Genomic DNA, 27,794 nt, shown 5'->3' with positions numbered 1-27,794 from the left:
TTTACAAAAATGGTGCACGCTGGAAAAAAGAGAAACGCAAAGACACAAGCTAACCCAAAGCCTACCAAGGCAGCAAAAAAAGCAGAAGAGGTATAAATCAAAGTAGATCTCAAGTCATGGCTTACTTACATATATATATATATACTAGATTCAAGGTAAACTATATGGATACATGGTATATGTGCTGATAATGAAAAAGATACAAAAAACAATGATTTATTTGACAATCTCGATGAAGAAATGGATCCTGAAGAAGTAGAAAGCTTTATGGAACAACTTGACAATGACAGCGAACAACAACAAGAAAGTGACAATGAGAAGCAAGAAAGTGATGATGAGGAGCAAGAAAATGATAATAAAATAGTTGAAGAAGAGGAAGACGCAACTATGGAAGAATCAAAACAAGCTTCAGTGCCATCAGAGCAACAAAACACAGCCAGACAATTCCGTGATCTATACATGTCAAAAGTAACTCAAGCTTTTGGATCTGATCTCGATCAAATTAGACAAGTACGTATATTTTTCATATCAGCACTTCTCATATCTCACTCTTTCTTTCTTTCTTTCTTTAGGAGCCTACACTTAATGGACCTCGCTTGAACATTTTGATTGACTCTTTAGAAGCCGGTATTGATATCTTTTCCTCATTAGAACAAGAGATTATTCTTGCAGATGAACAAAAAATAATAAAGTAGTCACAATCGAGTCACATAAAAGTCCTTTTTTTTTTTATGTCAAGATCGCCTTTGTTCTTTTGTGAATCATGTCTACTTACGAAAAGAAAGCTTCCAATCGAAAGGGCAACAATGCCAAAAAGGGCCAAGCACATCAAAACACAACTGCCTGGAAAGTCAACAAAAACTCTAAGAAATCAAGAGAAATCGCAGCTTTGCCAGTCTATGGTCTCTGTCAACGCTGTACAGATGTGATCATGTGGCGCAAAAAGTATAAGAAATACAAGCCTTTGACAACTGTAAAGAGATGGTAAGTGACTTATGGACTAGTTTATGCCTAATAGAGACCATAGTACTTGTTGTCAAGAAAAGGCCATTAAAGAAGCATATCATGTTCTTTGTGATAACTGTGCTCGTAACAAAGGTGTTTGTGCTAAATGTTTGGAATCAAAAGAAATCCTTGTTACGTATGTATTTTGCTTGTATTTATTTGTCTAAACAGAAGGATAGTAAGGATGAAGTCAAGACAAGTGCTGATGAACTAAGAGAAGAACAAGAATTAGAACGCATGTTGAGTAGAATGACACTTCGTCAAAGAAGAAGTTATATGCGTAAATTAGAAAGAGGTGATGATGTGTCTGGTATTATTAACAAGGCCGAGGACAGTGATTTCGACTTTGAAGAAAGTGATTTTGACGATGAGGAAGAGGAAGAGGAAGAGGAAGAGGAAGAGAAAGAAGAGGAAGAAAAGAAAGAGAAGCATTAATTTTGTTACTGTATAGATATAAGAAAAATACCCTCTACTCTTTTCCATGCACTTGTCAATTCATAGACTTAAAATAAACAACTTTGCATTTTATTTTATGTTTACAAGAGAAGTTTAAAGGGATATCCGCCATTCTTGACCTTGAATAAGCCCAACAAAGCACTGAAAATGAAAATAACGCATGCCATCCAGACATAAACACCAATACGTTGACGAAGAGGGTCATCCAATTTAGGTACAGAACTGATCAATGCAATCAATGAAAAGGCAAGAATACCATCTATCAGATATGTTAGCTTTTTTTCTTTCTTTTCTTCTGTTATCATAGTGTACATACAAATACTAGCGACGATTTGAGATTCAACACCTAATTGGGAAGAGAATCTGACAACAAGGATGAGTAACAAAGTCATATATATATATAGTTTTTTTTTTCTTTACCCAGAAGCAATGTAATTGATCTCTCCATTCTTGCCAGGCATAAGGAAAGGTGGTGTACGAATGCGATTCCACATATAGCCTGAATTCATGGTCAATACAATAGCAATTGACACAAGTGTCCAAGTGTTTTTGTGATAGATAATAAAGGAAAAGTTACGATAGACAAGCTTAAGAATAGCAGCGGCACCAATGGCCAAGAAGACTTGAGTACCGAGTTTGACATAATCAAGAGGACGACTGACAGGCACTTTGTATCCAGTTTCTCGGCTCAAGAACTCAGCAAATGATTCTGCCTTGAATCCACTATGAATAAACTATATCAGATTCATGCTTACAGTCTTGTCTAAGCTTACTGTTTAGATAAATCATATTTAACAAAGCCTTTGTTTTCACCAGCCTTTTGAGGAGGGAAATAAAAGACATTAGGAGCAGACATGAGTTTAAGCTAAAGAAAGTATAAGCATCTTCTCTCAATACAACAATGCGTTTTACTTTTTGATAAATAGCTTGACCATCTTGGAAATCTAAATGACCAAAGAAGAGATTATCTTTGTCTCTGGTATTTTGGAAACTTTTTGCAACCAATGTATATTCAGGGTCAAATTCACTATAAACGCGTTAAATGTTTCGGTTCTTATTATCATTCAACTTACCGACAAGGCATACAGTTGAACTGAGGACCAAGTGCTGTTAACAAGACAACAATACCATAATCGCGCTTTCCTTCTGTGAATCTATCATACGTGTTGGAGTTTAACTTGATGATGTTCTTGTCATTCTGTACAAGAGACACGAGTTTTTCTTTCTTGGGATCAGCATGAACAAGCCCAATCAGAAATAGTTGAACAAGTGCAAAGAGAAACGAAATAGGTTTCTTCATTGTGTAAAGAAATAAAAAAAAAGAGAAAAGGGACTTGATTACACAGTGTGTATTCTTCACTTTTGTTTGCAGTTTGCTATTGGCTGAATTTAATGAGTTCAGGCCCAGAAGCATACTGCCAAGCAACAAGCCAAAATTAAAAGCAAATCTCGATTGTTGTAAATAAGAAATGCATTGACAGTATCATCATGGTCTAAAAAGGGAATAAAAACATATAGAAATTGATAGAAGAACTTTTAATCTAACATCGGGAATAAAGTGTGTTCTGCTGTTTAGTAAAGTTTAAATTAAACAGACATTGTAGTCAAAAAATGAGCGGAATTAATTGTTTTCCAGTTTATTTCAGCCAAAGAAAAAAAAAAGCAAAAGTGGAAAAAAGTGGGTATTTATTATACATGTATTTTTTGTTTGTTTGTTTGACTCTAGTAAAAAAAAAAATAGTATATAACATGGCATATTATAAAGAAAAGAACATATAAAAATATATAAAAATATATACATGTATATAGAGTAATGTACGACAATAAATTAAATAAGCTTATCGCATAGAAGAGAAAGAAGATTCGCGGAGTGTTCTAGTACGAGAGCTTGAAGGTTCTGAGGAAACAGAACTGGCGGAAGAAGAAGATTTAGGAGCACACATCAATGGGAGACGTTTGCGGGGTAATTCAACCACAATTCTCTTTCGACGGGCATTGTCACTGCAAGAAGCATCACAAAACCAAGGTTCTTGAGAGGCCACAAATGCATCATTGAGTTCCTCTGGATTTTGGCAACACTTCTGATGGTATGCTTTAGGACATCCTTCACAACGAACAAGTACGTTTCCTTCCCAAGAATCTTTGCGTTGACAACCTGAACAATACAGTTGAAGAACAGGGCGTTCTCGGTCATCAATACTTTCTCTGGTAAATCCTGTGAGATCAAGACGTGGAAGTTTACAAGCAAATCCATAGCCTTTGTAATCACATCCATGTTTACTAAAAAAAAAAAGAGGGGAGGTTAGTTATGTTTCAAACAGCCAATGATAATTACTTACTTGCAAAGAGTACGTTTGCCCCAAGGTCCAGGACGCCAGTTGACACCTTCTGTGGTACCACAGTAGCGACACCAATCAATATTGGCTTTGGTCAGTTTTTGATAAATAGTAGGGTATGCAGTAGCTCTTGGAAGGGCCTTGGGTAAATGGCAATTTTCGTTTACAAAAAGGTCGTCTACGAAGGAATTATCTTTGATTGATTTCTTGGTTCTTTTAGGGTGGTTTGTCTTAGTAGGGGCTTTAAAGCTTTTCTCTTCTTCCTCTTCTTCATCATCTTCTTCGCTAGCTGAATCAGAATCTAAGACTTCATCTACTTCCCAAGAAGTAGTAGAAAAAGTATCATCTTCGTCTTCTTCATCTTCAAAGGTTTGAAATCCTGATGCACTAGTATCAAATCGGTTGTATTCTAAAGATAATCTAATCAAAAGAATAAGTCTGACTATTCCCTGTCTCTTTCTCTTTCTCTCTTTCTTACCTATTAGAAACTTGTTCATCTTCCGATTCTTCACCAGAAGCATCATCAAAATATTCGTTGGATTCAAATAAGGCATCGTCCTTTAAAGTGCCAGGAGAGACAGGGGGAGTTGAATCAGCGAATTGGCTTCTTGAATAAGCAGTCTGACGTTGCTTTTTGTTCTTGATACGATCTTGTATGACAGAATCAGAACAACGGCGCTTTGTACCTGTATATTGAAATCCGTATTCTGAGCCACTATCTGTGTTGGCAGGAGGAGTGGGTAAATCAGTTTGATAATTAAACTTCATGCCCTTGGATAGAGTAAAACAAGGTTTCTTGTTATGTTGCATTCTGACTTCTTCATAGGAACTGGTGATAGTCTGATTAGAAGAGGCACAGTTGGTAGCAAGATCAAGACCAAAATCAAACAGATCCTCATTGTCATCCAGCAAGAATTCGCTGGGAGGAGAGTATTCATGAGGCGGAGTGGAGGCAACGTCGGACTCGTTGTCACTCTGGGTGCACGTGGATAAATCAGAGGGAGACATTTCCCGGCCATCTGTTGTCATGGCAGGAGAGAAAAAGACGTCCTTGACTAATTCCTTTTGGAAGCTATGTTCTACCGTATCATAAGAAATGGTAGCATTCTCCAATGTATGGTGAATGGGAATAGGATGCATGACTGGTGCTGGATAGTACTGGTAATCGGAGAAAGAAAAATAAAAAATGGTTAGATATTTATAACTGATATGCAAACGACTTACGGTTCTAGTATGTACAGGTTGGGAATAATAGCCTAAATTGGCACTAAAGTCCAAGTATTGAGGCTGTAAAGCAACAGCAGACATGGAAGGAACCACAATAGGAGAAGCTTCGGGAGACATAGCAGCCCAGGCATCCTTGGACTGACGAGTGGTTGTAGATGGGATACGGTGATATGCAGGGCGATAAACAGAATAATTCTTTTGCTGTTGTTGTTGGTATTGTTTTTGCTGAAAGTGATATGGCATATCGGCATGTGTTTCTTGTTGATGAGGGTAAGGCTTAATATTAGGCATAGCTCGAGGGAAGCTCATTGGATAAAGAAAGTAATATTTAAAGAAAGTGTGATTAACAAAACAAAAAGTTCATCAATTTGATGAAGAAATATATATATATATGAAAAAAGAAAAGAGAAATATTAATAAAAGAAAGAAGAAAAAGAGATTAGAGTTGCAAGTGGGATTTATATACAAACTTTAGTATCACGCTAGAAGAAAAAAGGAAGATCCTTAATTGGGGGGAGAAAGGGGGAGATGTGTTACCTTGCGCGTGAACCAAATAGTCAGTAATAAATATAAATATTAGCTAAAAGGTCCAAGAGTCTATTTTGCTCAGTTGAGGTTATTCTAGTGGCAAGTCTCTCTTTGAAATTAAGAACGTGCCACCTTGTTCCATTTATAAAATACTCGTCCCACTGTATTCAATTTGTCAGTGCACATTCTCCGACTTAATCCAGTTCCAAAAAAGAAAACAAGAACAGACCAAGTGTATCGAGATGCATAAAGGAGAATGATTTAGTATAAATTCGGCTTCTTTTTATTTTTTAATTTGGCCTGGGTCTTGGTGGGGAAACTGGTTCTTTTATGCCTTGTATCTACGGAGGTCTTTTGTTTATCTCGGAAATCACTCTTTATTTTGTTTATGTTGAGAAAGTGGCAGATCAATTTTTTATTTCAGGCTCAGATGATTTTTTTTTTTTTACCAACCAATTTTGTCTCTCCTTATTATTTTTTACCACAGGCAGATTTGCTTCAATGCAAAATAAAGAGAGAAGCACATGTAGCACTTGCGTTGTACACCTCGTGCTCTACCATTTTAACCATACTACTTTTCTCATACACTTGTGTGTATTAGACAAGGAAAAGACTAGTAAGCTAGACAACGCATCATTATGGTCTAGACAACAGGTTTCGATACAGATCTATATAATTCAAACAAGGAAAAGAAAGGGATCACAGTGTATGCGGGCTGTCAGATTCCACGTTGCCTTATTGCTCTTTGTAAAAAAAACGTGGAAGCTTAAATAAGGGTTTGTATCTTGGTTCATAGGATGAGATTTCCTCACTTACTCTTACTTTCACACTAAATACAAAATTTCCTTGTAAATTTTTCACTTTCTCTTGCTTTTTTCGTGACCCTTCTTTTTTTCAGCAGTAACACAAAATTCATTCCCAAAATAAAACGCAACCCTATTTGACTGTAATTTCCCAATTCGTGAACGTCATTAAGACATTTTACAAGAATAGTACAACTAGAAAGAAAACTTGATGGACTGCATATTTGTTTACTTATAACTCCACTTATAAATAACGTAAACCTGTCTTTATTGTTTATTAAATGACGCTTTTAAAGGTACATAGCTTAAGTTTATCATTGGATGAACCTTAAATTTTTACTGTTAGCTTCCACCCCCCCCTCTTTATCTATTCGTGTCTAAACCACCAATCATTCCGAAAAAGAACAGATAACAATTTTTTTGTACAATATTCCCAATCAGTCAATTTATTATTATTATTATTTGTTTAGCTGACTGAAGTATTGTAGACCGTTTTTTTTTTAGTAAGATTCGTAAAAGACAAAAAGTAAAGCTGTATTTCTGTTATTCCGGCCCCCATTTCCAATTGCTAGATTAAATTACTACATCTCTATTTTATGTTGCGCCATTAAATAATATCAAGGTATCACAAGAAATTATACAGAGTTACAAAAATCACAAGAGTAAGCTAGACACAACAGAGATAGAAGGAACCAAAGTAGGCGGATTTAAGTAGTTTTTTCAGCCATTACAGTCTTTGATTTGTGTTTAGCTTCAGCCATTTACTCTGAAACGCGCATAGTTGATTAAGTAAACAAGTTTTCTTTCCCCGCTTTAAGTTGGGAAAATAAAGCCTCTCTACATGATCTAATACCTTATCTCAGTAAGCAAGCTCCGCGCCAAATACTAGATCTCTATAGTATTTTATAAAATAGACATCTCTTGAAGTTCTCAAGATATTATATAGAAAAGAAAGTGTATATATATGTGTAACTAAACTTTCTTTTTTTTTTCGTGTTCAACATGGAAGCTTCTCGTATAGGAATGCTAAAAGAAACAATAAATCCTTCGTTTTTCTTGTGTTCAGAATAAAAGACTCAGAAAGATATCATGTGCTCGATTTACTGGTGCCGAATAGATCTGAGATAAGGCTTATAAGCGGGCTCTCCTTTCTTGCTCTTAACAATGAAATATCCTAGACCAAAACAAACAAATAGCTACTGCAGAAAGTAGAAACCGCATCAATTATGTCTAAAGAGAAAGAACGTTTGTGTTGTTTATCACATGAGAGTATAGATTGTGTAATTGTTCTATAAAATGATACTTTTTTTATGCAGTGTCTGAATCTTTGAATCAGGTAAAGAAAACCACGATTGAACCTCAGAAGCTCACTATGATGAGAAAAACTAGATAGTGCGTGTGGGAAGATCACAGTCCAGTTGTTTCCTCCTCTCTCCTCCTCCTCCCCCCCCCAAATAGTTTGAAGATCCTATAATATTACTTCTGTGTAACTTTTGTAATATCAGAATGTATAAATCCTGGCATTAAAATCTAAAAATACATGTATACACAATCAGTTTACTTGTTATGAGAATTGGAATCATGTAAATTGCATGTAAATTGCATTGAACTTGTTTTGCATGCGTATTTTGCTAAATGCAGAATGATTTAAAATTGTAAATAGTTCTTTTTTATAAGAATCATTGTCAATAACTCTGTTGATCTGTGCTTGTCGTTACTTCAACTTCAGTACATCATAGAAACAAAAAGATATGTAGCGTCCAAGCTAAAGCCGAAAGGTACATTTCATTTCTGCGATCCGCTATTATTATTTTTGTTTTAATCGACAGAATGACACATTGTTCTTTTTTAAATACTTTAAAATGCCATAGTTGGTTATAGGAGAGTTGTTCTATAGACGTCTTAATTTGGCATTACTATACTCACTGACAGCACAATGATAATATAATCCATTAAGCTCAGTTGCCGCATTTAATGCACAAAATAAAGATCTCAATAGCTCTAGTTAAACTGCAATAAAGTTTGACAGATTTTAATCTCGGAATAATAAAGAGAATAATGAAAAGTTTGGCAAGAAACCAAGCTCTGTAAATCTAAACAGCAAGTGTTTCTATTTCTAAACGTTTTCCCGATCCACGAGAAGCAGGAGTTTGAAAGATGCGTAGGTAATTTAATTATGCAGAGGGAGAAAGAGAGGGGTCATAAAATCTCGATCTTTGCTTCTTATGGTATACTACAAGCTAGTTCTTAGAACTTATCATTCTAGAATACCGAGGCTGGCTTTCAGTTAGTATTTCAAATATATATATATATATATATATATATACAAATGATCAAAAAGAGAGAAAGAAAGAGAGAAATGCATCTTATCTAATATGTGCTACATGAAAGGTGGCATTGTTGAACCACAAGATAGTCAAAGAAAAGTGTATTTTGATATGAGCTTTAGATTGATTAAAATAAATTCTATCAATTTTGAGAAATTTTTCAAGATAATCAAAGATACCCCTGATAAAGTGAAAGGTCAAATAAGAATCGAAATTTTCTTTTAGAAAGATTTGATAGCAATCTTGATTAAATCTAGGATGGAGTTTGGTTGGCTAGTTTTACATCAGGTTATAAAGGAAGTTGACTTGAATAGCTTAAATGAAGAAAAATAGAAAAGATAAACGTAAGCTTATTCAATGGCTATATCAGTATTTAATGTCTCTTGTAAGCAACCATAAGAAGCTCAAAGTGCTATATTACGCATCCTTTTCTTTTTAGATACATATAGTCTGCCTGACCCTTAGTCTTTCTGCTTTTGTATTTTTTTTAGCTCAATTAATTACTTTGGGCTTGTGGCTTCATAAACAAGAAAACCTTGACAAATTGAAAAGCTCGATTTTTTGAACTCTAAATATACCTGGTTATCACTGTCCCATTTTCTCGTAGCTGCAATGGCCAACACACGAACACTAATGGGTACTAGCACATCAAAGTATTCTTTTTTTTTATATATCTTTTCAAAAACCATTTATGCTATTAAAAGTTTCAAGTTTATTAAAGTATGTCAGGGACGTTATAAGCACTCATATTAATGCAATCGCTTTATACCATAAACCAAGTGATAGATAATTCCTGATCCTTCTCAAAGAAGAGGGGCATACATCTATTTTATAATAGCAAAGGCGAATAAAGAACAATAAAAAACAAATGCTTGAATTCATGACATACTGTGCAATAATATTGATGAACCACAAAGTGCAACAGGTTGCTTGGACATGTTGCATTTTGAGACTCAACCATTATGCTAAAAAAAAACCAAAAGAACATGCCATGCTTTTTTGATATTTGATTAGTATCTCTCTTTCGAAAGGACTTGGGGTTACACATTGCTATGTTAGACAGTAATATGTAAATGGCAAAAACAAGCGTGCTTGGAGTTCAAATGTTTCTGAAAACGACGGACTATGGAGTTGGAGAAAAGAAGCAACAATACACACGTTTATCTAGTTGGTTGCAATGGGTTTTTATTCAAAAACCTCTTTCTTTAAAAAAGAGAGACATTGTAATAAGCAATATACATAAAATCAAAATGGATGCTGTATGGTATGAAAGACCTTATAAGGGATTTTTCAAGTAGTTTTTAGATAATATTACCAAATAAACTTGCAAATAAGAAGATTCTATTTCAAGGTCAATATGAATAGAGTAACATCTAAAAATAGGCAAAGAAAATGAAGGTAGAATATTTTAACAGAATTTACCAGGTTTGATTTAACAGCATTGGTTAATTTTTAAAGAAAGGCATAATTGTATCCAAATACTTCCCAATAAAACGACAAGCGAATGCATTATGCTGCTTTCTTGTAGAAGTCTTTTAAGTATAAATTTTAGTGCTTTCCAATATTGGACCAAAAAAGCCTATAAATAATTGTTGATATAGCAGTGTAACCATTTATTATAGCCATTTTGTTGCATATAAAAGGCTCAGGATTTTTGCAGAAAATCCAAAAATAAACAAAAAAAAAGCTTCATCTTCTTTCCTTTCTCTTCTCTTTCAATTCGTCATTCATTTAAATGCTCATTACTAAATCACTCGTCATTATTGCAGGTGCAGCTCAAGTCTATGCTGCTACAAAGACCAGCGGAGATTATGCTCCTCAATTCTCTCCTGTGTTTCCCAAGATGCCAAAGGCTACAGGTGTTGTTACTTCGTATGATCCTAATGCCTTTCCCAAGACAACCAGCTTATCCAAAAAGCAATTGGAAGGATATCCTGAACCTTGGTCTGCTCCTCCTACAGATACTGCTGAAGTCAAAGCTATCTACAACAAGATTGACTGGTCCAAAGTTCCCAAGGCCCCTGTCAGAAAACAAACAAAAGATGGTAACTGGGTCTCTGACACAGATGGTCCCAAAGATCCCTACTGTTGGTGGAGTGACACCAACTGTGTCAAGCCCAAGGCTTCTTACTTGCCTCCCGATATCTATACTTGTGAAAATGATGGTGAATGGGGTCTTACTTATGATGACGGTCCTTTCAACTTGTACGATGATGGCAATGCCAAAACAGAAAACAAGTATGCTGAACCAGCTCTCTATAACTTTTTGGCCAAAACTAACCAAAAAGCTACCTTGTTTGTAAGCGATCATTGCGTGCTGAATAGAAATCAGTTTCTAACCATTTCTTTTTATGTTAGTACATTGGTTCCAATGTTGTAACTTATCCTGCTGCTGCTAAGCGCGGTTTGAACGATGGCCATCATATCTGTGTCCATACATGGTCTCATCCTCCTATGACGACTCAAACCAACAAGCAAGTAGTTGCTGAATTATACTGGTCTTTAAAGGCCATTAAGGAAGCCACTGGTATTACCACCAAGTGCTGGAGACCTCCTCAAGGTGACGTAGATGACCGTGTTCGTGCCATTGCCTGGCAAATGGGTCTTAGAACTGTCATCTGGGATGAAGATAGCAACGATTGGCAAATGAAGGCTCCTGGTGGTGGTGACCTCCCTACCAGTACCGTAGATGGCTACTTTGAAAAATGGATCAACAACTACAAGTCTGGTAAAGACAAGAAGGGTCATATTGTCCTTGAACACGAATTGAACCATGCTACCGTCAATATGTCCATGTTCTGGATGCCTAAGCTTCAAGAAACCTTTACTGTTCTTCCTGGTTTAGCTTGTAATGGAATCAGTCAACCATACTGGGAAGAAAACTTTGTATACCCCACTGGCCCTACTAGCAAGCCTAACAAACCTAGTCCTTCCAACCCTTCTAACTGTGATTCTGGTTCTTATGGTTTGGGCAATGGTGATGGTTACAACGGTGCTTGTTGTAAGGATCAATCTGACTGCCAAGATGATTGCATCAGTGGTAAATGTGATGGTCCAAAGAACCCCAATTCTTCTTCCTCTTCTTCTAACTGTGATTCTGGCTCTTATGGTTTGGGCAATGGTGATGGTTACAACGGTGCTTGTTGTAAGGATCAATCTGACTGCCAAGATGATTGTATCAGTGGTAAATGTGATGGTCCAAAGAACCCCAATTCTTCTTCCTCTTCTTCTAACTGTGATTCTGGTTCTTATGGTTTGGGCAATGGTGATGGCTACAACGGTGCTTGTTGTAAGGATCAATCTGACTGCCAAGATGATTGTATCAGTGGTAAATGTGATGGACCTTCCAAGCCTGATTCTTCTTCTTCCTGTAAGTCTGGTTACAGGGGAAAGAAGAAGGGTAACGGTCCTAAGAACGCCTGCTGTTCCACTCAATGGGACTGTAACGATGACTGTGTTCAAGGAAGATGTACATAAATTGAAACTTTAATATTTCTTTTTATTTACACAATAAAGTTTATACTACCAACAAACTCATGTTATAAAAGAAAAGACAAAAGTATACATCATATGCATTCGTTGGAATTGTTTATATTTAACTCTCTCACTGTGTATGTGCCAGCATAATTCGGAGTATGGAAGGACCCTTTTTTCATTTATCTTTAAAGGGTAATTGCATGTCCTTAAATACCAGCTTTCAAAGTTTTTTTTTTCTTTTCTTTGTCCATCATGAGCTCAGCGTGTGTAAAGAGCAGCTCGAATGAACTTCGGAAGCGGTCAAAACCTATTGCTTCTGGAGAAAAGAAATCAAATACTGTTGAGCATTTCGATGAAGACATTGCTACAGTAAAAAAGGTACATGTCAATATAATAAATCAAATCATTATTAACTGAATCTTAAAAGTCTTTAAAGTACAATGCTTCTCATCATGAAAGAAAGCACAATATTGCATCCATAGCTGTTGTCATCATGTCTTTTTTCACTACTTTCTATAAAATATGGTTTCCAGCACAAGTCGTGTAAGTAAGATACCAACTCCTTTATGAGTGGTCTCATCATTGCCTTGTAGATTTGATGAAGTTCATTTTGGTAAATTTGCTGGTTACTACCTTCAGCGTTCTTTCTTTTTTGACGTCCATCCGCCTCTTGCTAAAATGATGTTTGCAGCAGTGGGTTATCTCGTCGGCTTTGATGGTGTTTATAAATTTTCTAATATTGGGGAGAGTTATGCTGCTAATCATGTACCTTACCTTGCTTTACGCGCATTGCCAGCCACACTCAATGTGTTTAGTGTAGCCCTTGTCTATCATATCTTGCGCGCATCAGGCAGTTCTGTCTTGACATGTTTTGTTGTTGCAACACTTTACCTTTTGGATAATGCGTTTATTGGACAAAACAGACTGATTTTGCTTGATAGTATCTTGATTTTCTACATGCTGGCTACTGTGTATTCATACATCCAATTTCGCAAATATCGACATCTGTAAGTGTATAAAATTAAGGTTGTTATTGTTTCTTTTTCGTATGCTTATGCATCTTGTAGTTCATTTAGTTATACATGGTGGAAGTGGTTGATTAGCACTGGCATTTGTATGGCACTTACATTAAGGTAAACTTTAATTCTAATCAGTTTTGGGACTTATGCATATGACAGTGTGAAAATGATTGGTTTATTTGTTGTGGCAGCCATTGGTATGTCTGTCCTGATTGATCTTTGGGATTTATTGGATTCAAAGAAATATGGCTTGTCTAATGTAAGTTGTGTTCGATTAAGATCAGATAACCAACACGGATGATGTAGAAACAACTTGTACAACATTTTACTGCTCGTTTTATTGGCTTAATTACTATTCCTTCTATTGTCTATATGTTTTGGTTCTATGTTCACTTTGAGATCCTCAAGTATTCTGGTCCTGGAGATGCTTTCATGAGCCCTGGTTTTCAAGATACACTTTATGATAGTCCTTTGAGACTACAGGCACTTGGTAAATATAGGAAAAAGAGCATATCATAGACTCATGTGTTCCATAAATAGATATCATGTACAATCAATCCATCAAACTTCAACATGGCGAAACAACTGCCTTTCTTCATTCTCATGCACTTCGATATCCAGCTCAATATGAAGATAGTCGCTATAGCTCGCAAGGTGTTCAAGTGACAGGCAACTTGAAACCAGATCTCAACAGTTACTGGCGTATTAAACCCACTCAAGAGATTGACTATAGCTTAGGCACACATTATGTTCGACACAAAGACATTATTCAGCTTGAACATGTTGGTACTGGTCTCGACCTCTTGACGCATAATGTGGCTGCTCCTTTGACTCCTACCAATCAAGAATACACTACTGTGAATCATATTCAACATTACAATGATACTTTGTTTCGTGTCGAGTTGGATTCTCATAAAGACTCCGATGTTTGGTCCACCATGACAAAAGCAGTCAAACTGATCCATGTGAAGACAGGTGTCGCCTTATGGTGTAATAGTAAAAACTTGCCTGCTTGGGGTATGAACCATCTCGAGATCAGTGGAAACAAACTAGCAAAGGAGCCCAGAAACAATTGGGTCGCTACTGATATCTTGGGTGTCAATGCTACTGAAGTCAATCTTGGCAAAGACAAGACAGTGAAACATATGCATTTCTTGGTCAAGTTTGTTGAATTGCAGCTACGCATGATTCTTCATAACAATCGATTGACAGGCACTCATCCTTATCAATCCAGTCCTATTGTGTGGCCTATGATGTTGCGTGGTATTTCTTACTGGACAGAGGCTTCGTCGAATGGTCAAATCTATCTTACAGGCAATATTGCAGGTTGGTGGATAGGTCTCACATGCATTGGGGTCTTTAGTATGATCTATATGGGTCACATGATCCTCCAAAAACGGGATAAAGTCATGATGCATGAGGCCACTCGTATTCGGTTGACTCGTACAGGCGGCTTCTTTTTGCTGTTATGGGCCATGCATTATTTCCCCTTCTTTTTGATGGGTCGTTGCTTATTCCTTCATCATTACTTACCTGCTATGGCATGTAACTATTTGTTATTGGGTACCGTGTTTGATTACCTGTTTGTGGATGGGATCAATACGCCTATTTCCTATCAACCTCATGATAAGAAATTTAGTCTGAACCAAGCTCGCTTAAAACTCAAAAGCTTTGTTGCAGCTGGTATCCTGATTGGTATGCAATTTATGGTCTATCTCTTTTTATCACCACTGACCTATGGTACACCCGGATTGTCTGCTGAAGAAGCTACTCGGCGTAAAGTATTAAAGACATGGGATATTCAATTTGGTAAGTGAATAGCTTTCTATGTGTTACCCTTTGCTCATGATAGATATAGCCACACCCTAAAGCGTATATATGTTTCATAACAATAACAATAAAATATATCATGGTACAATTAGGCTGGTAAATATTGTCATAGAATTGATAAGGAAGGGGTATTTTCAAAGTCGAAAGCCATAACGTATAGTTCAATATTGAATCCGTTAAATACCGCATCAAAAGTAACAAATTGTTTTGGATCCTTGCTCTTCATAAAACGAACATGCAGTTGTCTTTTAAGTAATTCAGATGTTCTAGCCCGATCTTCCTCTACTAATTGAGAGGTGGTGCCTGGAGGCTTTATCTCACCATAACCAACCTCTTGACCATTTGCGACCAAAACAAAGTCAACTCGAATCCTTCTACAGGCATTATTAGTTGTTAAGATTGAAGACTTTTCCCTTTAATAATTTATTTTCTGGCTATACATGTTTCAGCATAATGGTTAGAATCCTCATCTGTGATAAATGAATCAAACTCCTCCAGCCTCTGGCGATAGTGAAATTGGTTCCAGTTGAGAAGAGTCGTTCACTCCAAGATAATGACCATTGTCATAATCGTTATTGCTGTTGTGATCTTCATGATCTATATTCGGAGCAGTACAGTTCAAATAATGTTTAACTGCAGCCACTTTTTACCATATTTTCTTGCTAAGATCTTGGCTCTCAACATTTCCGTAGTTGATGTATTGGTTAATCACTAGACTTTTTCCTTTATCGCCCTGTATCAAGAAAAGTAAATTAATAATCCACATTAGCTCACAATATTCATTTAGTATTACCTCTGAGTTCGTACCTTTAATCAAGGAGTCCAAGTAGTCTTTCAATTCGTCATTGATAATAGAATGATTACCAATAGTCTTGATGGCTTTTTTCGTAATTTGCTCTTATCCTTTTATTTCTTGGCTGAACTGTTTCGTGTTCTTTAAAAGATGGATAATCCCATAATCGAGGTGGACAGTTATTGAAGTATTTGAAAATCAGGTTACTGGGGTGCTTTATTTTCTTGTCAATATCAAGCATTTGCAAAAATATAAAAAGGTCAAAAAAATTTGATTGACTAAAAAAGTGTCCTTTACATATTTATTAAGGATGTATTTCACTTGTAATATTGTTCTTTACTTGCAATGATCTCAATGGACGGAATAGATTTTGGTTGAATAAGCTAAAATGACAAGACTGCCGTTAATGCTGTGGGACTTTTGAAAGGCATTGATGACGAGTCCGAACAATTTGCGCTGCTTGACGTTGTTCCCTACAATATGACAGTAGTTCCTTCTTTAGAGGAGATGGTATTGTCTTTTTCTTCTGGTTAAATCATTGGTTATGCGTCTGAGTATTTATGAGATAAGCATGGTATCTTATAATCTGTATAACATATTCTAGCCCTTTTTCTTGCTTAGGTAAAAGGAAACAAGTCAATTAGCTATCGTCCTATATTCAAATTGGCGTTTGTTCAACAATGCGATACTGCTTATTTGAATTAGTGTGACCAATGCTATCTTGTGTCTTCTGGATAAGGATTTTATTCTATTGCATCTTGTTCTTGGTCAGAACTCCATCTATTTTTTGTTTTATTCCCTATTACCAATTTTATATTCCCTCTCATAGGTATAAGTCGTTACCAAAATAAACAATATATAATATTATTTCAATATTATTATCTAACAGCAGCTCCCACTTGAAAAAGCATAAGCCTCTCTAAAATAACATCAAAAATAAGAAACAAGCAGCCCGCTTCGAATTATCGAGGAGTACAGTGAGACAAAAGACCATCAAGGCTGGCTAAAATTTACTGGGACAGAAATATTGGTATGAAGTAGTCTGAAATCTGCCAGAGAAAGAGAGATGGCTGTAGGGTGATTGATGTAATGGTGTTATGGATACACTTGATGAGCATGAAATGTCAGGTTGTCGTCTCATCCTGAATAATACCACTATATACATGTAAGACTTTTTGCTGTTCAAAATCAATCAAAAGTCGCAGACACTTACCCTTTTCTGAACCCAATCGAATTCTTTAGGTCAAAAGTTAAGGCTAGAGTAAAGAGAGACTGCTTCACTGCAGTTGATGATATCACTGAATCGGCAACTGGCCTTTTACTTTTACCCATTCTACTTAGCCTGCCTCAACCAACAATACACTTGAACAGAAACCGAAATTCTAAAAATCAACAATATTTACCAGCCTAACTATACCATGATAGATTTTATTATATCTCGAGAACAACTCTCTCGTTGATTCGTTAAGTGTTAGAATAATGAGGTCATTTGTTTTATTTGATTGGTTCTGGCTGCATAAAGATAAGACCTTATGGTAACTGAGACTTAAACGCGTATTTCACGTGTCTCCTGCTGAGATTAAAAAATCAGTTTAAATAGAGTCTATTCAAGTTTTTTTTTTTTCTATTTCTTTCTTTTTTCTTTACTATTCTGTTACATGTCTACTACCACTGACACACGACCTGGTTTATCCACTTTGTTAAAAAGCAAAATTGGTAAATTCCATCATGCTCAAAAGAGAAAACCATCCTCATTACGTAGTAAAAGTAGCCCAGCCCTTATTGTGGCGGCACATGAGATGAAACAAAAACCCATTCCTACTTGTCAAACCATCGTTGATCTTTCGTAAGTATCTTTAAAGAAAGAGGAAAAAATAAGCTTATGTTTTTGCATAGTGCACTAGATGAGGATGGATTTACTCAAACAGTCTCTTTGTTGCTCTCTCAACTCTTTGATATCCATGACACAAGCCTCCAGCTCGAAAGAGTAAGTGGCGCATTAACCAATGCCGTCTTTTTTGTTACCGCAAGTCATAAACGTATGCTATTACGTGTCTATGGTGTGGGATGTGAGCAAATACTCGACAGAAACAAAGAACTTGACTGGCTCAGTCGTCTTTCTGAATTGCATATTGGTCCTCGATTGCTTGGCATCTTTGGTAATGGTCGTTTTGAAGAATATTTACCTTCCACTACGCTGACTTGCAAGGACATTCGTACCTCTTTTATCTCGCTACAAATTGCTTCTCGACTACACCAATTACATTCCATTGTCAACACGTTCCCGCCTGAACCCAACGAGCCACTCGAAGTCTGGACAAACATCGATAAATGGTTTGCTGCACTTGACTTGGCTCTTTTGAAATCCAAGCATCCTGATTGGACAGCAGAAATTGAATCAAAACTCGATGTGGACTCATTACGTGATGAAATCGAGTGGTGCAAGTCTATTTTAATGACATCCACCAGTCCAACTGTGTTTGCACACAATGATGTAAGTTCCATTTGCTATAGAAGAAAGGCTAAATGATATCAATAGACACAATATGGTAATATTCTTAAAATCAATGGCACAGAGGAATTGGTAGTGATTGATTTTGAATATGCTGGTTATAATCCTCGAGCCATGGATATTGTGAACCATTTCTGTGAATGGATGTATGACTACCATAGTCAACAACCAGCCAAGATGCATGTAGATCAATACCCCACCCTACAGGAACAATCCTTGTTCCTGGCTTCCTATCTAAACACACAAGACCAAACTCAAATACAAGCCTTACAAGCAGAAGTGGATGCTTGGAAGATGGCTTGTCATTTGTTTTGGGCACTTTGGGGACTTGTTCAAGCCAGCCAAAGTGAAATTGAGTTTGACTATCTTTCTTATTCTCTTCAACGTATTAAAGCCTTTCGAACAGAATTAGATCATCATAGGCGATAGAAAGAAAAATAAAAAAAAAGCCTGTCCTACTCTCTATTACCATTTTTAGTTTAATCGCTTTCTGCAAGCATTTTCTTTTGTTTTTTTTTCTCTCTTTCTTTCCCTTTTCTTTATATAATGCCAAAGAACAATCAAAGTAGCTTACATGATAGACTATCTTCACCTAAAGAGTAAGACTCAATGATCAAAAAAAAAAAAAAAGATACTGAATGTAAAATAGAGTACCAGCATTTGCAAAAAAACCAATTTTAGGCTTTTCTACTTGGTCTTCTCAAATACTGGATGATATACCTGGTTATGGTGGTAAACACATCAATCCATGGTAAATCCTATTCTTTACTCTGTATTTTATCAACCCTTGAGTTAGGTTTAATGAACAAAACATAAAAGAGATCTCTGACACAATGAAACTCAAGATGCCAGCTTATGAATATATTAATCTTGACTCTGGCTGGTAAGAAAAGGGAAAAGGCATCACTTGACTGACATTGTCTCTGTTTAGGTGTAGTGAATGTGATGAATTCGGTCGTTGGACTGTACGTCAAGATCTGTTCCCTCATGGTTTACGTCCAGTATCCGACTATTTAAAAAAGAATGGACATAAACTAGGTGTTTATATCTTGCCTGGTATTCGACAAGATGCTGTCACTCAACAAAAACGCATCAAGGGCACACACACGACACTCGACCAAATCACACCTTCACGTAAAGAAGGCTGTGGTTTCAAAGGCACTACATTCATGCCTGATGAACATAATGAACTCGTTCAAGCCTATTATGACTCCATTGCTGATCTATTTCATGAATGGGGTATTTCCTTTGTCAAACTAGATGCTGTTGGACCTGGTGGTGGCAGTGAATATTATCCTTATACAAGCCCTGATAATCGTGCCTGTACTCAAATGATGTACCATGCTTTTAAACGATACGATATTTGGCTTGAAATCTCCTGGCAGATTGATGTGAGCTATGCAGACGAATGGGCCCATATATCCAATGGTGCCCGTGTCTATGTGGATATTGAATCGTATTCGACTCGAAGCATGACTAGTTCGCACCGTGTCATGCAGCGTATTACTCCGTGTGAGAAATGGGCAGAGACGTGTGTGGTAGGCAGTGACTATGGATTCTATATTGATCTGGATGCTGTCTTGGTAGGCATGACAGTCAATGGCAAATGTGTAGATGGACTGGATAATGACGATATACGTCAGACGTACATCAGTTTCTGGGCCCTTGTGTCCTCTGTGTTCTGTACTGGATCGGATCCTCGGGCGATTCCCGACAAGTATTTAGCCTGGTATAATCATCCTGAAATCTTGGAGATACATCAGAGTGGTGTGATGGCCAGACCGATTGGTTCTGGTAATGTGTGGCAGAATAGAAAACAAGTCTGGTGGAAGAGACTCAAAGATGGTCGTATCTATGTATGCTTAATCAATGCTCATACGTATATCTTTATGCTTGGTCTAAGTCATGAAGTCACACTTGAATTGGCCCATCTTGGCTTACATCGTGCTAAATTAAAAGATGTCTGGACAGGTGAAATGTTAGGTGTGTATGACAACAAGTACAGTATTGTGTTACGTGCTGGACAGAGCCAGACGTTACTTGTTAGTCCTGCTTAATTTATTATTGTGATAAATCTGTTTAATAATAAAGGCTGCTACATCAAGATCCTATAAGACAATGTAAATCCCTTCTCTCTATACCATGGTTATCTTACCTGCCAATACTGCATATGAGCACTAAAAGCACTTAAATAAGGGTTTTCTAATAGACCTTCTTGAATACAATAGTCTACACGACCTGTTTCATTTAACATTTTGATCTTTTTGGCTCCCTGTAAATAAGGTGTAGCATGCGTCGTAGGAAGCTTCGTATGAACAGGATCACTGTTGGATCGAATACGGGTCAACTGAGTATCTTTTTCTTTCTCTTCTTCTTTTTTTTTTCTTCTTCTGCTTCATGGTCACTGCTCACTTCTTGAGGATGTGTGTCTTCATAAATCTGTTGTCTTGATAACCCTAATCCACGCATAAACAAGCTGGTCGTCAAACCCATTTTGAATGATTCGTACATGGCACCTGCTCGATTGGCAATGCCTGATCCCATATTAAAACTAGCATCAATCACACCTTTTAGGCCACCCTTCATGTAGGGAATAGGTTCTGGCTTTAGTTTAGCACTGTAATGACGAGCAATCAAGGGTTCAATACGATACGCCACAGGATCAGACTATAGAGTTGTGAGTAAATATACATAAAATGGTCTTTTCACTTGCTTTATGAAAGATATTGTATAGATTCTCTACGGCTGGATAACAGAGATTGATAGCACGGGGTGAAGGTGATTTTACATCAGAAAGAGCAATATGAGCATCTGTCTGATTCAATGATTTTCTAGAGGCAATCTTAAATCCACGCAAGAGCAAGATGACACCTAAAGGAGATCCAGCTGCAAAAAAATTCTGGACAGGAAATAAGAGAGGAGGTAGTTTTTGTGAACTGGTGGGTATAGCATGTTCATCTAATGAGTTGGTTGTATCGGGTGGTGTCATGGGCTGTAATGTCAACATATCAAATGCTAAAAGAGACTATATATATATATATATATATATATGGGATATCATCAATATATAGGCCTCGCTTGATTCTCTCTACTTTACCCCTAATGAGTGTCCAAAGATAGACACTTTACCATGCTTTAGGAAATCAGGGTTCCTTGTGCCAAACAAGCGATAGATACGATTGATTTCTTTTGTGATGATCTGCGTCATCAACTCACGATAACGCGGTGTCATATACAAGGGGACTTGAAAAGTGAGCGATCCTATAAGATATAGATAGCCTTACCATCTAACAAGACATCAGAGACAACCGTACGTATGTTGGGAACACCCTCTAGTGTTAATTCATCCAGAGTAGGACAGCCATCTTCTACACCCAACATACCAAGATCTGCTTCCATTTCTTCTTCATCATCAGCAGCCATACCAAACTTAACATCTTGTCTCCACATGACAGGCAATACTTGAATACCATTAGGTCGATGTGGTTCAGAAGCCATTGCTGCAGGATAAGCCAATTTAAGTGTCTTTCTCATTGTATTGACATCTATACATGTTAGTTTTTTTTTTTTTTTTCTATTTGTCTTTACCATGAACAAAAGAATGGCCTGTACGTTCAGACATTTTCTGGCCCACACTAGATGGGTTAGTGACACATCAACAAAGTACAACTTACCCATGGATAACAAACATAAGATGGTCAATCTTTCTTACTTCTTCTTCACTATTGTCATAGTCTTCCATCACTTGTTCATCTTCAGAAGTATCTGATTTCTCGTCTTCTGTTGTAGGCACAGTGGGTTTTGGTTTTGATTTCTTGGTCATTTCTTCAACAGCAGCATAACCCCGCACAAGACGAGTTCCGCCTAAATTTTGCTTGTTTGTTAAACGCGTAATGATACTCTTGGCAAATTTACTACTGGCACTATTACTAGAACAAAAAAAAAAACAAGGCTATCAATCTACCAATCACAGGAATTACACTTACGATAACAGCCAAGCAGTATGTTCGCCTGTATAGACAATGTATTGGCCTAAATAAGGACCTAATAGATTCCATTGTTTATCCACTGATTGTTTAGAAAGTGACATTTCCAGCTTCTTTTCTTCTGCAGATTGATTGTCTTCTTCATTTTGACTCAGAGTTGCTGTTGATGTGGTCAAATAAGGCTTATGTTTACTAACATATAGTAGGTAAGCTACACGAATACAACCATGATTTCACTTTACTAGTAACCCAATTCAATTTGCTCAGCCATGTTTTCTTCACAAGGCACCCAACCATCTGACTGCATAAACCAAGTGGCTCTACGGACTTCATACGTGGGGCCTTCCCAGTAAACAGGACTAATGGTACGTTGTGTTACATCGACTTCAAATAAATGGTCTTCATTGACAGGCACTCTTGCTCTCACATCATGATTCTTGTTAAAATATAAGTTCATACACTCTCATATACAACGATTGGCTTACTTGATAGGCTTTCTCTAAAGCAGCTGAATCACGTTGAGAAAAAGGAACCCATTTGCTTGACAGTTTGGGCTTAGGACTACTGGTTTGCTTATTAAGCGTAGAAGAACTCTTGGCTCTTCGAATAGAAACAGGGTCTAGAATAGGATTATCAATAGCATGAAACCTACAAAAAAAAAAGAAGAGAAACCCCCATCAATTCATTATACATCCATCAAAAGAAAATAAGGTACCAAAGGCATTTGTATTGCATTTATTTTTTTAATTACCAGCGAGTTATAAGTGGAGGTACATCAAGGTCAGGTATTAAATTATGAGGGCGAGGTGTACGTCTTTGAAACGCCATACCCTTTTGTTTAGCATCGGGTTCTAACATGATAAGGAAAAGAAAAGAAAACAAAAGAAAACAAAAATAGGTGCTAGTGTATTTAAAGACATCAACGTCACGTCCTTTTTTTTTGTTTTTATTTTCTTTCATCATGGGTAAATGGACAGACAAGTTATATATCACACATTCAGAATGGAGTGGTGAAGTGGGTCAACATTCAGCTTCTGCTGGTATTACAGGCCATAAGCCTTCATTAGGGTTTAAACGACTTCCTTTTTATTGTTGTTCACTTTCATTACAGCCTTTTGAACATCCTGTATGCACACCAGAAGGCACTGTGTTTGATCTCGTCAACATCATTCCTTACATCAAAAAGTACGGTACCAATCCAGTCACTGGAGAAAAGCTCGAGACAAAACAACTGATCAAGCTCAACTTTTTCAAGAACGAAAAGGATGAATATTATTGTCCAGTCACTTTTAAAGTGTTCTCAAGTCATACAGCCATTGCAGCCATCAAAACAACAGGCAATGTGTTTGCATATGATACGATCGAAAAGCTTAACATCAAACCAAAGCATTGGCGAGACTTATTGACAGATGAGGTGTTTACGAAAAAGGACATCATTATGATCCAGGTAACATGGACATTATCGAATGATGTTTCTAACTTGCTTTAGGATCCACATAACCTAGAGAAGAAAGACTTGTCTAATTTTGATTATGTCAAAAACAACAAGAAAGCAGTGAATGTGGCTCAAGAGATCGAAAAGAGAAAACCAGAGAACAATATCAATATTGCCGGCATGGGCAATGTCAAGAAAGTCTATGATCAACTCAGCCAAAAGAAAGAGGAAAAGCCTGTGCCTACTTCATTTCACCAAAAAAAGGCCAATTTACCTTACAACGCAGCTCATTATTCAACAGGTGAAGCTGCTGAATCGTTCACTTCCACAGCCATGAACGCCTATACACAATCCACGCGTGCATTGATTGATGAAGATGAATTTATGTATAAAAAGATCAAGTCAAAAGCTTATGCGCGTATCATCACAAATTATGGCCATATCAATGTTGAATTGTTCAGTGATCGTGTGGCTCGTACATGCCATAATTTTGTACAATTGGCCAAGACAGGATACTATAACAATGTCATTTTTCATCGAAATATCAAGCGGTTTATGGTAAGCACATATGGACATCAAAGATACTTACTATGCGTTAGATTCAAGGTGGTGATCCTACAGGTACAGGCAGAGGAGGTGAATCCATTTGGAAGCGTGATTTTCCTGATGAGATCAAGACGACATTAAGGCATGATGCAAGGGGTGTCCTTAGTATGGCCAACAAGGGAAAAGATACGAATAGTTCTCAATTGTAAGTGTCTTCATGACTCCTTGCGATATTGATTATCTATGTTAGCTTTATTACTTATGGTCCTGCTCCTCAATTAGATGGTCAACATACTGTGTTTGGCAAAGTAGTGGGTGGAATGGATGTACTGGCGAAACTAGAAAACGTGCCTGTGGATGATAATGATCGTCCTGAACGAGAAATTAAGATCAAGCAAATACAAGTGTTTGTCGATCCATTTGAAGAATACCAAACACGTCTTAAAAAGAAACTGGCTCACGAAGCCAACAAGGAAGCAGAAGACGAGGAAGCAAGAAGAAAGCGAGAAAAAGAAGACAGAATGGGTTGGTTTGGTCCAAGTGTAGTCAATACAGAACAAGGAGGTGTTGGCAAGTATTTACAGCAAGCAAAGAAGCGTGCGTCTGAAGCACAGGCAACAGAAAGTGTGAACAAGAAAGTGAAAGCGAAAAGCACGTATGGTAATTTTGATAATTTTTGAATAAAACACATTTGAGAATGCTTGTATTCAAAGATAAAAAGAGACACAATCACACAGGATAAAAGTTTGATATGGTGTTCTATAGAGCAAACCCATCTGAAATACAAAGGCTTCGGGCTAGTAACTATTCAAGTCTTGTTATACACCCTAGAAAGTAGCATGTATAAGCAGCTTATTTAAGCCAATTCTTTGCAATGGCATATCGATATAATTAAATGTGCCTAGACTATACATCTCAATTGAATACTCATTGCACTTACTAGACTTGATGGAATAAATGTACCTTGTAGTACCTTGTTTAAATAAACATTTGACTAGTATGTTATTCATTTAATAAAGACAACTAGACAGGAAATTGCTTCAACAGAGCAAACAAACAAACTATTTATGCAAATCTTCTTCTTCTTTTTCTTGGGCGTATAAAGATGTTCTAAAGCCTGTTTATACACGCATAAATGCTCCAAATACCTAAAGGCAGTGTTTGCTAACATATAGGGTGCATTTGGAGTTGATTTGGACCATAAAAGGCGACTTGTGAAAAATGGCCAAAATGACCATTCGACCAAAGGGTATTATTCACAAAAATCCTCCTTTTGAATACTCTTCTTCTTCTTTTTGACGCTACAAGACGAAAAATAGAGCTATCAGCAAGTTTAAATACTCAAAACGTGCAAAGATGCTAGTTCTTTTTTTTACTAAAGTATTTGTTTATTGATTGTATTACAAAAATGATGAGACAAGAGCAAAAAGCTTTATAAACATTTTTGCATATTTAAGCAGAGCTTTGCCAACAAAATAGCAGTAATTTATACATCATTAGACTCGCAAATGCATTACCTACAGCTTTTACTAATCCATCAAAGTCTAATAACTGCATCTTTATGTAGTTTTCAACAAAAGCTTGATTTTTGATGCAGTGGGAAGAACTGGATTACTTTCATTTTGTTGTGTTCAATCTCCGATGGGAAGTTTTTTGTATGTGTACTTCGTACTCAAAAAGTATGAACAGAGTGGAAAGAGTTGACATAGCTTTATGCTTACTGAAGCACTTGTAGCAGTTTCTATTGCAACATGAACATGTCTAGGCAAGAATGGCCTCTTTCCTTCAAGTAAACGGAATGCTCTCAATAAATGCACCTTGAAAGATACTAAGCCACCAAGGCAACTGTCACACTCATTGCTTCAAAAAAAAAAGGGTGCTTTTGAATTTTTTCTTGTTTGTAATCAACAACAAAAATGGCACCTGCTCTCAAGGAAGAAAAGAACACAACTGCTACCGTCGATCAAGAAGAACAAATGGATGTTGACGAAACTTCCGAAGTGGAAGAAAACTCAGATGAGGACATGGACGAAGAGCCTGACTTGGTTGTCAGTGCTGACAAGATTGAAATCGTAGGTAGCCACGCTGATCCTACTGCTATGACTTTCTGTTTCAAGGAAGAAGACCATACACTTGGCAACGCACTTCGTCATGTTATCAACAAAAAGTAAGTGACATTTCATTGAACTAAAAGAAGATGCTAATGTCTGTGTCAGTCCTCATGTTGATTTCTGTGGTTATTCTATTCCTCACCCCTCAGAAGCTAAAATGAACGTTCGTATTCAAACCACAGATAAGACAACTTCAATAGATGCTTTGAAGACAGGTCTTAGCAATTTGTATGATTTGGTAGCTCATGTGCGTGAAGCTTATGCTGCTGATTTAGCCAAGAAAGAATATGTTGAATTTGAAGAAATTGCATAAATACTCACAAAAAAAACAATAAGCATTCTATTTATCCCATGTATACATCATTACCAACATTACATATACGTTTTCTTTAACTATTCACTATAACGAAAATAAAAATTCATTCAAGTTAAAGCATGGATTTCAATAATTATTTATTGTTTTTCTTTTTTCTTTGTTCTCTATGGATGAACACAGACCATTTAACTCTAATCTGTCTAACGGCAGTAACACGACAGAAGAGAACAGACTTGAGTTTGCTTCTGAAGAATATTTACGGGACGATTCAGCCTTGCAAGACTCTTTTTATTCGATTGTTTCTGAATCAGCAGACAATGAATTCGCTTCTGAACTAGGTCTTACGCATGTTCAAAGAGAAGACGATGAAGCAGAAAACCCTCAATTGGACGATGCAGTCAAAGAAAGTACAGCTTTATCAATCTATAAAGAAACGCATCCAGATCACGAGCAGTTCAGTTCAGGAGGACGTGAAGTAGCAGACCATGAAGCTATCTGGAGTGTATCTACTTTTAGACCACCTCATTGGGGTCCTGATAAACTAAGGGATAATAATGCATTAACATATTGGCAGTAAAGTACGCTACTGTAGATTTAACAAATCTTTGTCTATATTTGCTCACACTTACTTATAGATCAGACTGCCCTAATCCGCGACTGGATCATACCATTGATATCTCTTTTCACAAAGCCACTTATATTCGACAAGTCTCTCTGTTTATTGATTTCTTTCAAGATGAGAGTTATACACCAAAGACAGTGGTTGTTCGAGGAGGATTGACATTTCGCGATCTACAAGAAATCAGTCGCATTGAATGTAGTGAAGTAGTAGGCTGGATCAATATGGACATTACCTCTGTCAAGTATGTCTTGTGCATTATATGTCATGTTACTTACACATTATTCAAGTGATAACAATCCTTTTCGATTGTTTTATTTACAAATAGCTATCTTGAGTACACATTTGAATGGTAGAGATACACATATTCGTCAACTCAAAGTGTATTCAGAAGTGCCGTAAGTAAAAATACTCATATGATTGAATGAATCATTCATGTGTCTATAGATCCTATATTCAAGCTGAAGA

The 27,794-nt window shown here is 36.8% G+C and overlaps 12 protein-coding genes across 12 annotated transcripts; 9 read left to right on the top strand and 3 right to left on the bottom strand.

Annotated features, from left to right (window-relative positions):
• Nucleotides 1–10: 10 nt before the first annotated feature.
• On the top strand, nucleotides 11–720 carry B0P05DRAFT_596582 (uncharacterized protein). Its single transcript, XM_051583130.1, has 3 exons — nucleotides 11–90; nucleotides 149–510; nucleotides 573–720. The coding sequence occupies exons 2-3, from the start codon at nucleotides 241–243 to the stop codon at nucleotides 693–695; spliced, it is 393 nt and encodes a 130-aa protein (XP_051435322.1). The 5' UTR covers nucleotides 11–90; nucleotides 149–240; the 3' UTR covers nucleotides 696–720.
• A 35-nt stretch (nucleotides 721–755) lies between these two features.
• On the top strand, nucleotides 756–1,550 carry B0P05DRAFT_509674 (uncharacterized protein). The gene is made up of 3 exons (XM_051575593.1): nucleotides 756–984; nucleotides 1,028–1,141; nucleotides 1,185–1,550. The coding sequence occupies exons 1-3, from the start codon at nucleotides 764–766 to the stop codon at nucleotides 1,438–1,440; spliced, it is 591 nt and encodes a 196-aa protein (XP_051435321.1). The 5' UTR covers nucleotides 756–763; the 3' UTR covers nucleotides 1,441–1,550.
• B0P05DRAFT_540620 (uncharacterized protein) lies at nucleotides 1,509–2,783 on the bottom strand. Its single transcript, XM_051578089.1, has 6 exons — nucleotides 2,535–2,783; nucleotides 2,374–2,488; nucleotides 2,235–2,326; nucleotides 1,882–2,184; nucleotides 1,778–1,824; nucleotides 1,509–1,720 (listed from the first exon to the last, which is right to left on the bottom strand). Exons 1-6 carry the CDS (start codon nucleotides 2,759–2,761, stop codon nucleotides 1,542–1,544), a joined length of 963 nt encoding a protein of 320 aa, XP_051435320.1. The 5' UTR covers nucleotides 2,762–2,783; the 3' UTR covers nucleotides 1,509–1,541.
• A 344-nt stretch (nucleotides 2,784–3,127) lies between these two features.
• Nucleotides 3,128–5,452, bottom strand: B0P05DRAFT_540617 (uncharacterized protein). The gene is made up of 4 exons (XM_051578088.1): nucleotides 5,022–5,452; nucleotides 4,276–4,955; nucleotides 3,801–4,217; nucleotides 3,128–3,741 (listed from the first exon to the last, which is right to left on the bottom strand). The coding sequence occupies exons 1-4, from the start codon at nucleotides 5,331–5,333 to the stop codon at nucleotides 3,300–3,302; spliced, it is 1,851 nt and encodes a 616-aa protein (XP_051435319.1). The 5' UTR covers nucleotides 5,334–5,452; the 3' UTR covers nucleotides 3,128–3,299.
• A 4,821-nt stretch (nucleotides 5,453–10,273) lies between these two features.
• Nucleotides 10,274–12,265, top strand: B0P05DRAFT_490636 (uncharacterized protein). Its single transcript, XM_051575314.1, has 3 exons — nucleotides 10,274–10,981; nucleotides 11,041–11,773; nucleotides 11,996–12,265. Exons 1-3 carry the CDS (start codon nucleotides 10,418–10,420, stop codon nucleotides 12,157–12,159), a joined length of 1,461 nt encoding a protein of 486 aa, XP_051435318.1. The 5' UTR covers nucleotides 10,274–10,417; the 3' UTR covers nucleotides 12,160–12,265.
• A 387-nt stretch (nucleotides 12,266–12,652) lies between these two features.
• B0P05DRAFT_579173 (glycosyltransferase family 39 protein) lies at nucleotides 12,653–14,995 on the top strand (the record flags this gene model as incomplete). The annotated part of the gene is made up of 6 exons (XM_051581910.1): nucleotides 12,653–12,702; nucleotides 12,753–13,166; nucleotides 13,227–13,292; nucleotides 13,338–13,437; nucleotides 13,485–13,668; nucleotides 13,719–14,995. 6 exons carry the CDS (start codon nucleotides 12,653–12,655, stop codon nucleotides 14,993–14,995), a joined length of 2,091 nt encoding a protein of 696 aa, XP_051435317.1.
• Nucleotides 14,996–17,380: 2,385 nt separating this feature from the next.
• Nucleotides 17,381–18,790, top strand: B0P05DRAFT_540601 (kinase-like domain-containing protein). The gene is made up of 2 exons (XM_051578087.1): nucleotides 17,381–18,295; nucleotides 18,341–18,790. Exons 1-2 carry the CDS (start codon nucleotides 17,684–17,686, stop codon nucleotides 18,740–18,742), a joined length of 1,014 nt encoding a protein of 337 aa, XP_051435316.1. The 5' UTR covers nucleotides 17,381–17,683; the 3' UTR covers nucleotides 18,743–18,790.
• A 356-nt stretch (nucleotides 18,791–19,146) lies between these two features.
• Nucleotides 19,147–20,370, top strand: B0P05DRAFT_469522 (glycoside hydrolase superfamily; the record flags this gene model as incomplete). The annotated part of the gene is made up of 2 exons (XM_051574501.1): nucleotides 19,147–19,196; nucleotides 19,245–20,370. The coding sequence occupies 2 exons, from the start codon at nucleotides 19,147–19,149 to the stop codon at nucleotides 20,368–20,370; spliced, it is 1,176 nt and encodes a 391-aa protein (XP_051435315.1).
• Nucleotides 20,371–21,313: 943 nt separating this feature from the next.
• B0P05DRAFT_579157 (uncharacterized protein) lies at nucleotides 21,314–22,570 on the bottom strand (the record flags this gene model as incomplete). The annotated part of the gene is made up of 7 exons (XM_051581907.1): nucleotides 21,314–21,328; nucleotides 21,411–21,556; nucleotides 21,598–21,858; nucleotides 21,902–21,948; nucleotides 21,988–22,242; nucleotides 22,300–22,459; nucleotides 22,549–22,570. The coding sequence occupies 7 exons, from the start codon at nucleotides 22,568–22,570 to the stop codon at nucleotides 21,314–21,316; spliced, it is 906 nt and encodes a 301-aa protein (XP_051435314.1).
• Nucleotides 22,571–23,157: 587 nt separating this feature from the next.
• On the top strand, nucleotides 23,158–25,225 carry B0P05DRAFT_509658 (peptidyl-prolyl cis-trans isomerase-like 2). The gene is made up of 4 exons (XM_051575592.1): nucleotides 23,158–23,746; nucleotides 23,789–24,292; nucleotides 24,334–24,485; nucleotides 24,531–25,225. Exons 1-4 carry the CDS (start codon nucleotides 23,261–23,263, stop codon nucleotides 24,958–24,960), a joined length of 1,572 nt encoding a protein of 523 aa, XP_051435313.1. The 5' UTR covers nucleotides 23,158–23,260; the 3' UTR covers nucleotides 24,961–25,225.
• Nucleotides 25,226–26,152: 927 nt separating this feature from the next.
• Nucleotides 26,153–26,831, top strand: B0P05DRAFT_540568 (DNA-directed RNA polymerase). Its single transcript, XM_051578086.1, has 2 exons — nucleotides 26,153–26,447; nucleotides 26,497–26,831. Exons 1-2 carry the CDS (start codon nucleotides 26,197–26,199, stop codon nucleotides 26,702–26,704), a joined length of 459 nt encoding a protein of 152 aa, XP_051435312.1. The 5' UTR covers nucleotides 26,153–26,196; the 3' UTR covers nucleotides 26,705–26,831.
• Nucleotides 26,832–26,873: 42 nt separating this feature from the next.
• B0P05DRAFT_586889 (anaphase-promoting complex, subunit 10-domain-containing protein) lies at nucleotides 26,874–27,728 on the top strand (the record flags this gene model as incomplete). The annotated part of the gene is made up of 3 exons (XM_051582542.1): nucleotides 26,874–27,280; nucleotides 27,343–27,570; nucleotides 27,617–27,728. 3 exons carry the CDS (start codon nucleotides 26,874–26,876, stop codon nucleotides 27,726–27,728), a joined length of 747 nt encoding a protein of 248 aa, XP_051435311.1.
• Between the last annotated feature and the right edge of the window lie 66 nt (nucleotides 27,729–27,794).

Source organism: Gilbertella persicaria (assembly GCF_025201335.1).
Source record: "Gilbertella persicaria strain CBS 190.32 chromosome Unknown B0P05scaffold_18, whole genome shotgun sequence".
Classification (NCBI taxonomy): domain Eukaryota; kingdom Fungi; phylum Mucoromycota; class Mucoromycetes; order Mucorales; family Choanephoraceae; genus Gilbertella; species Gilbertella persicaria.
This window is presented reverse-complemented; position numbering and strand designations above follow the sequence as displayed.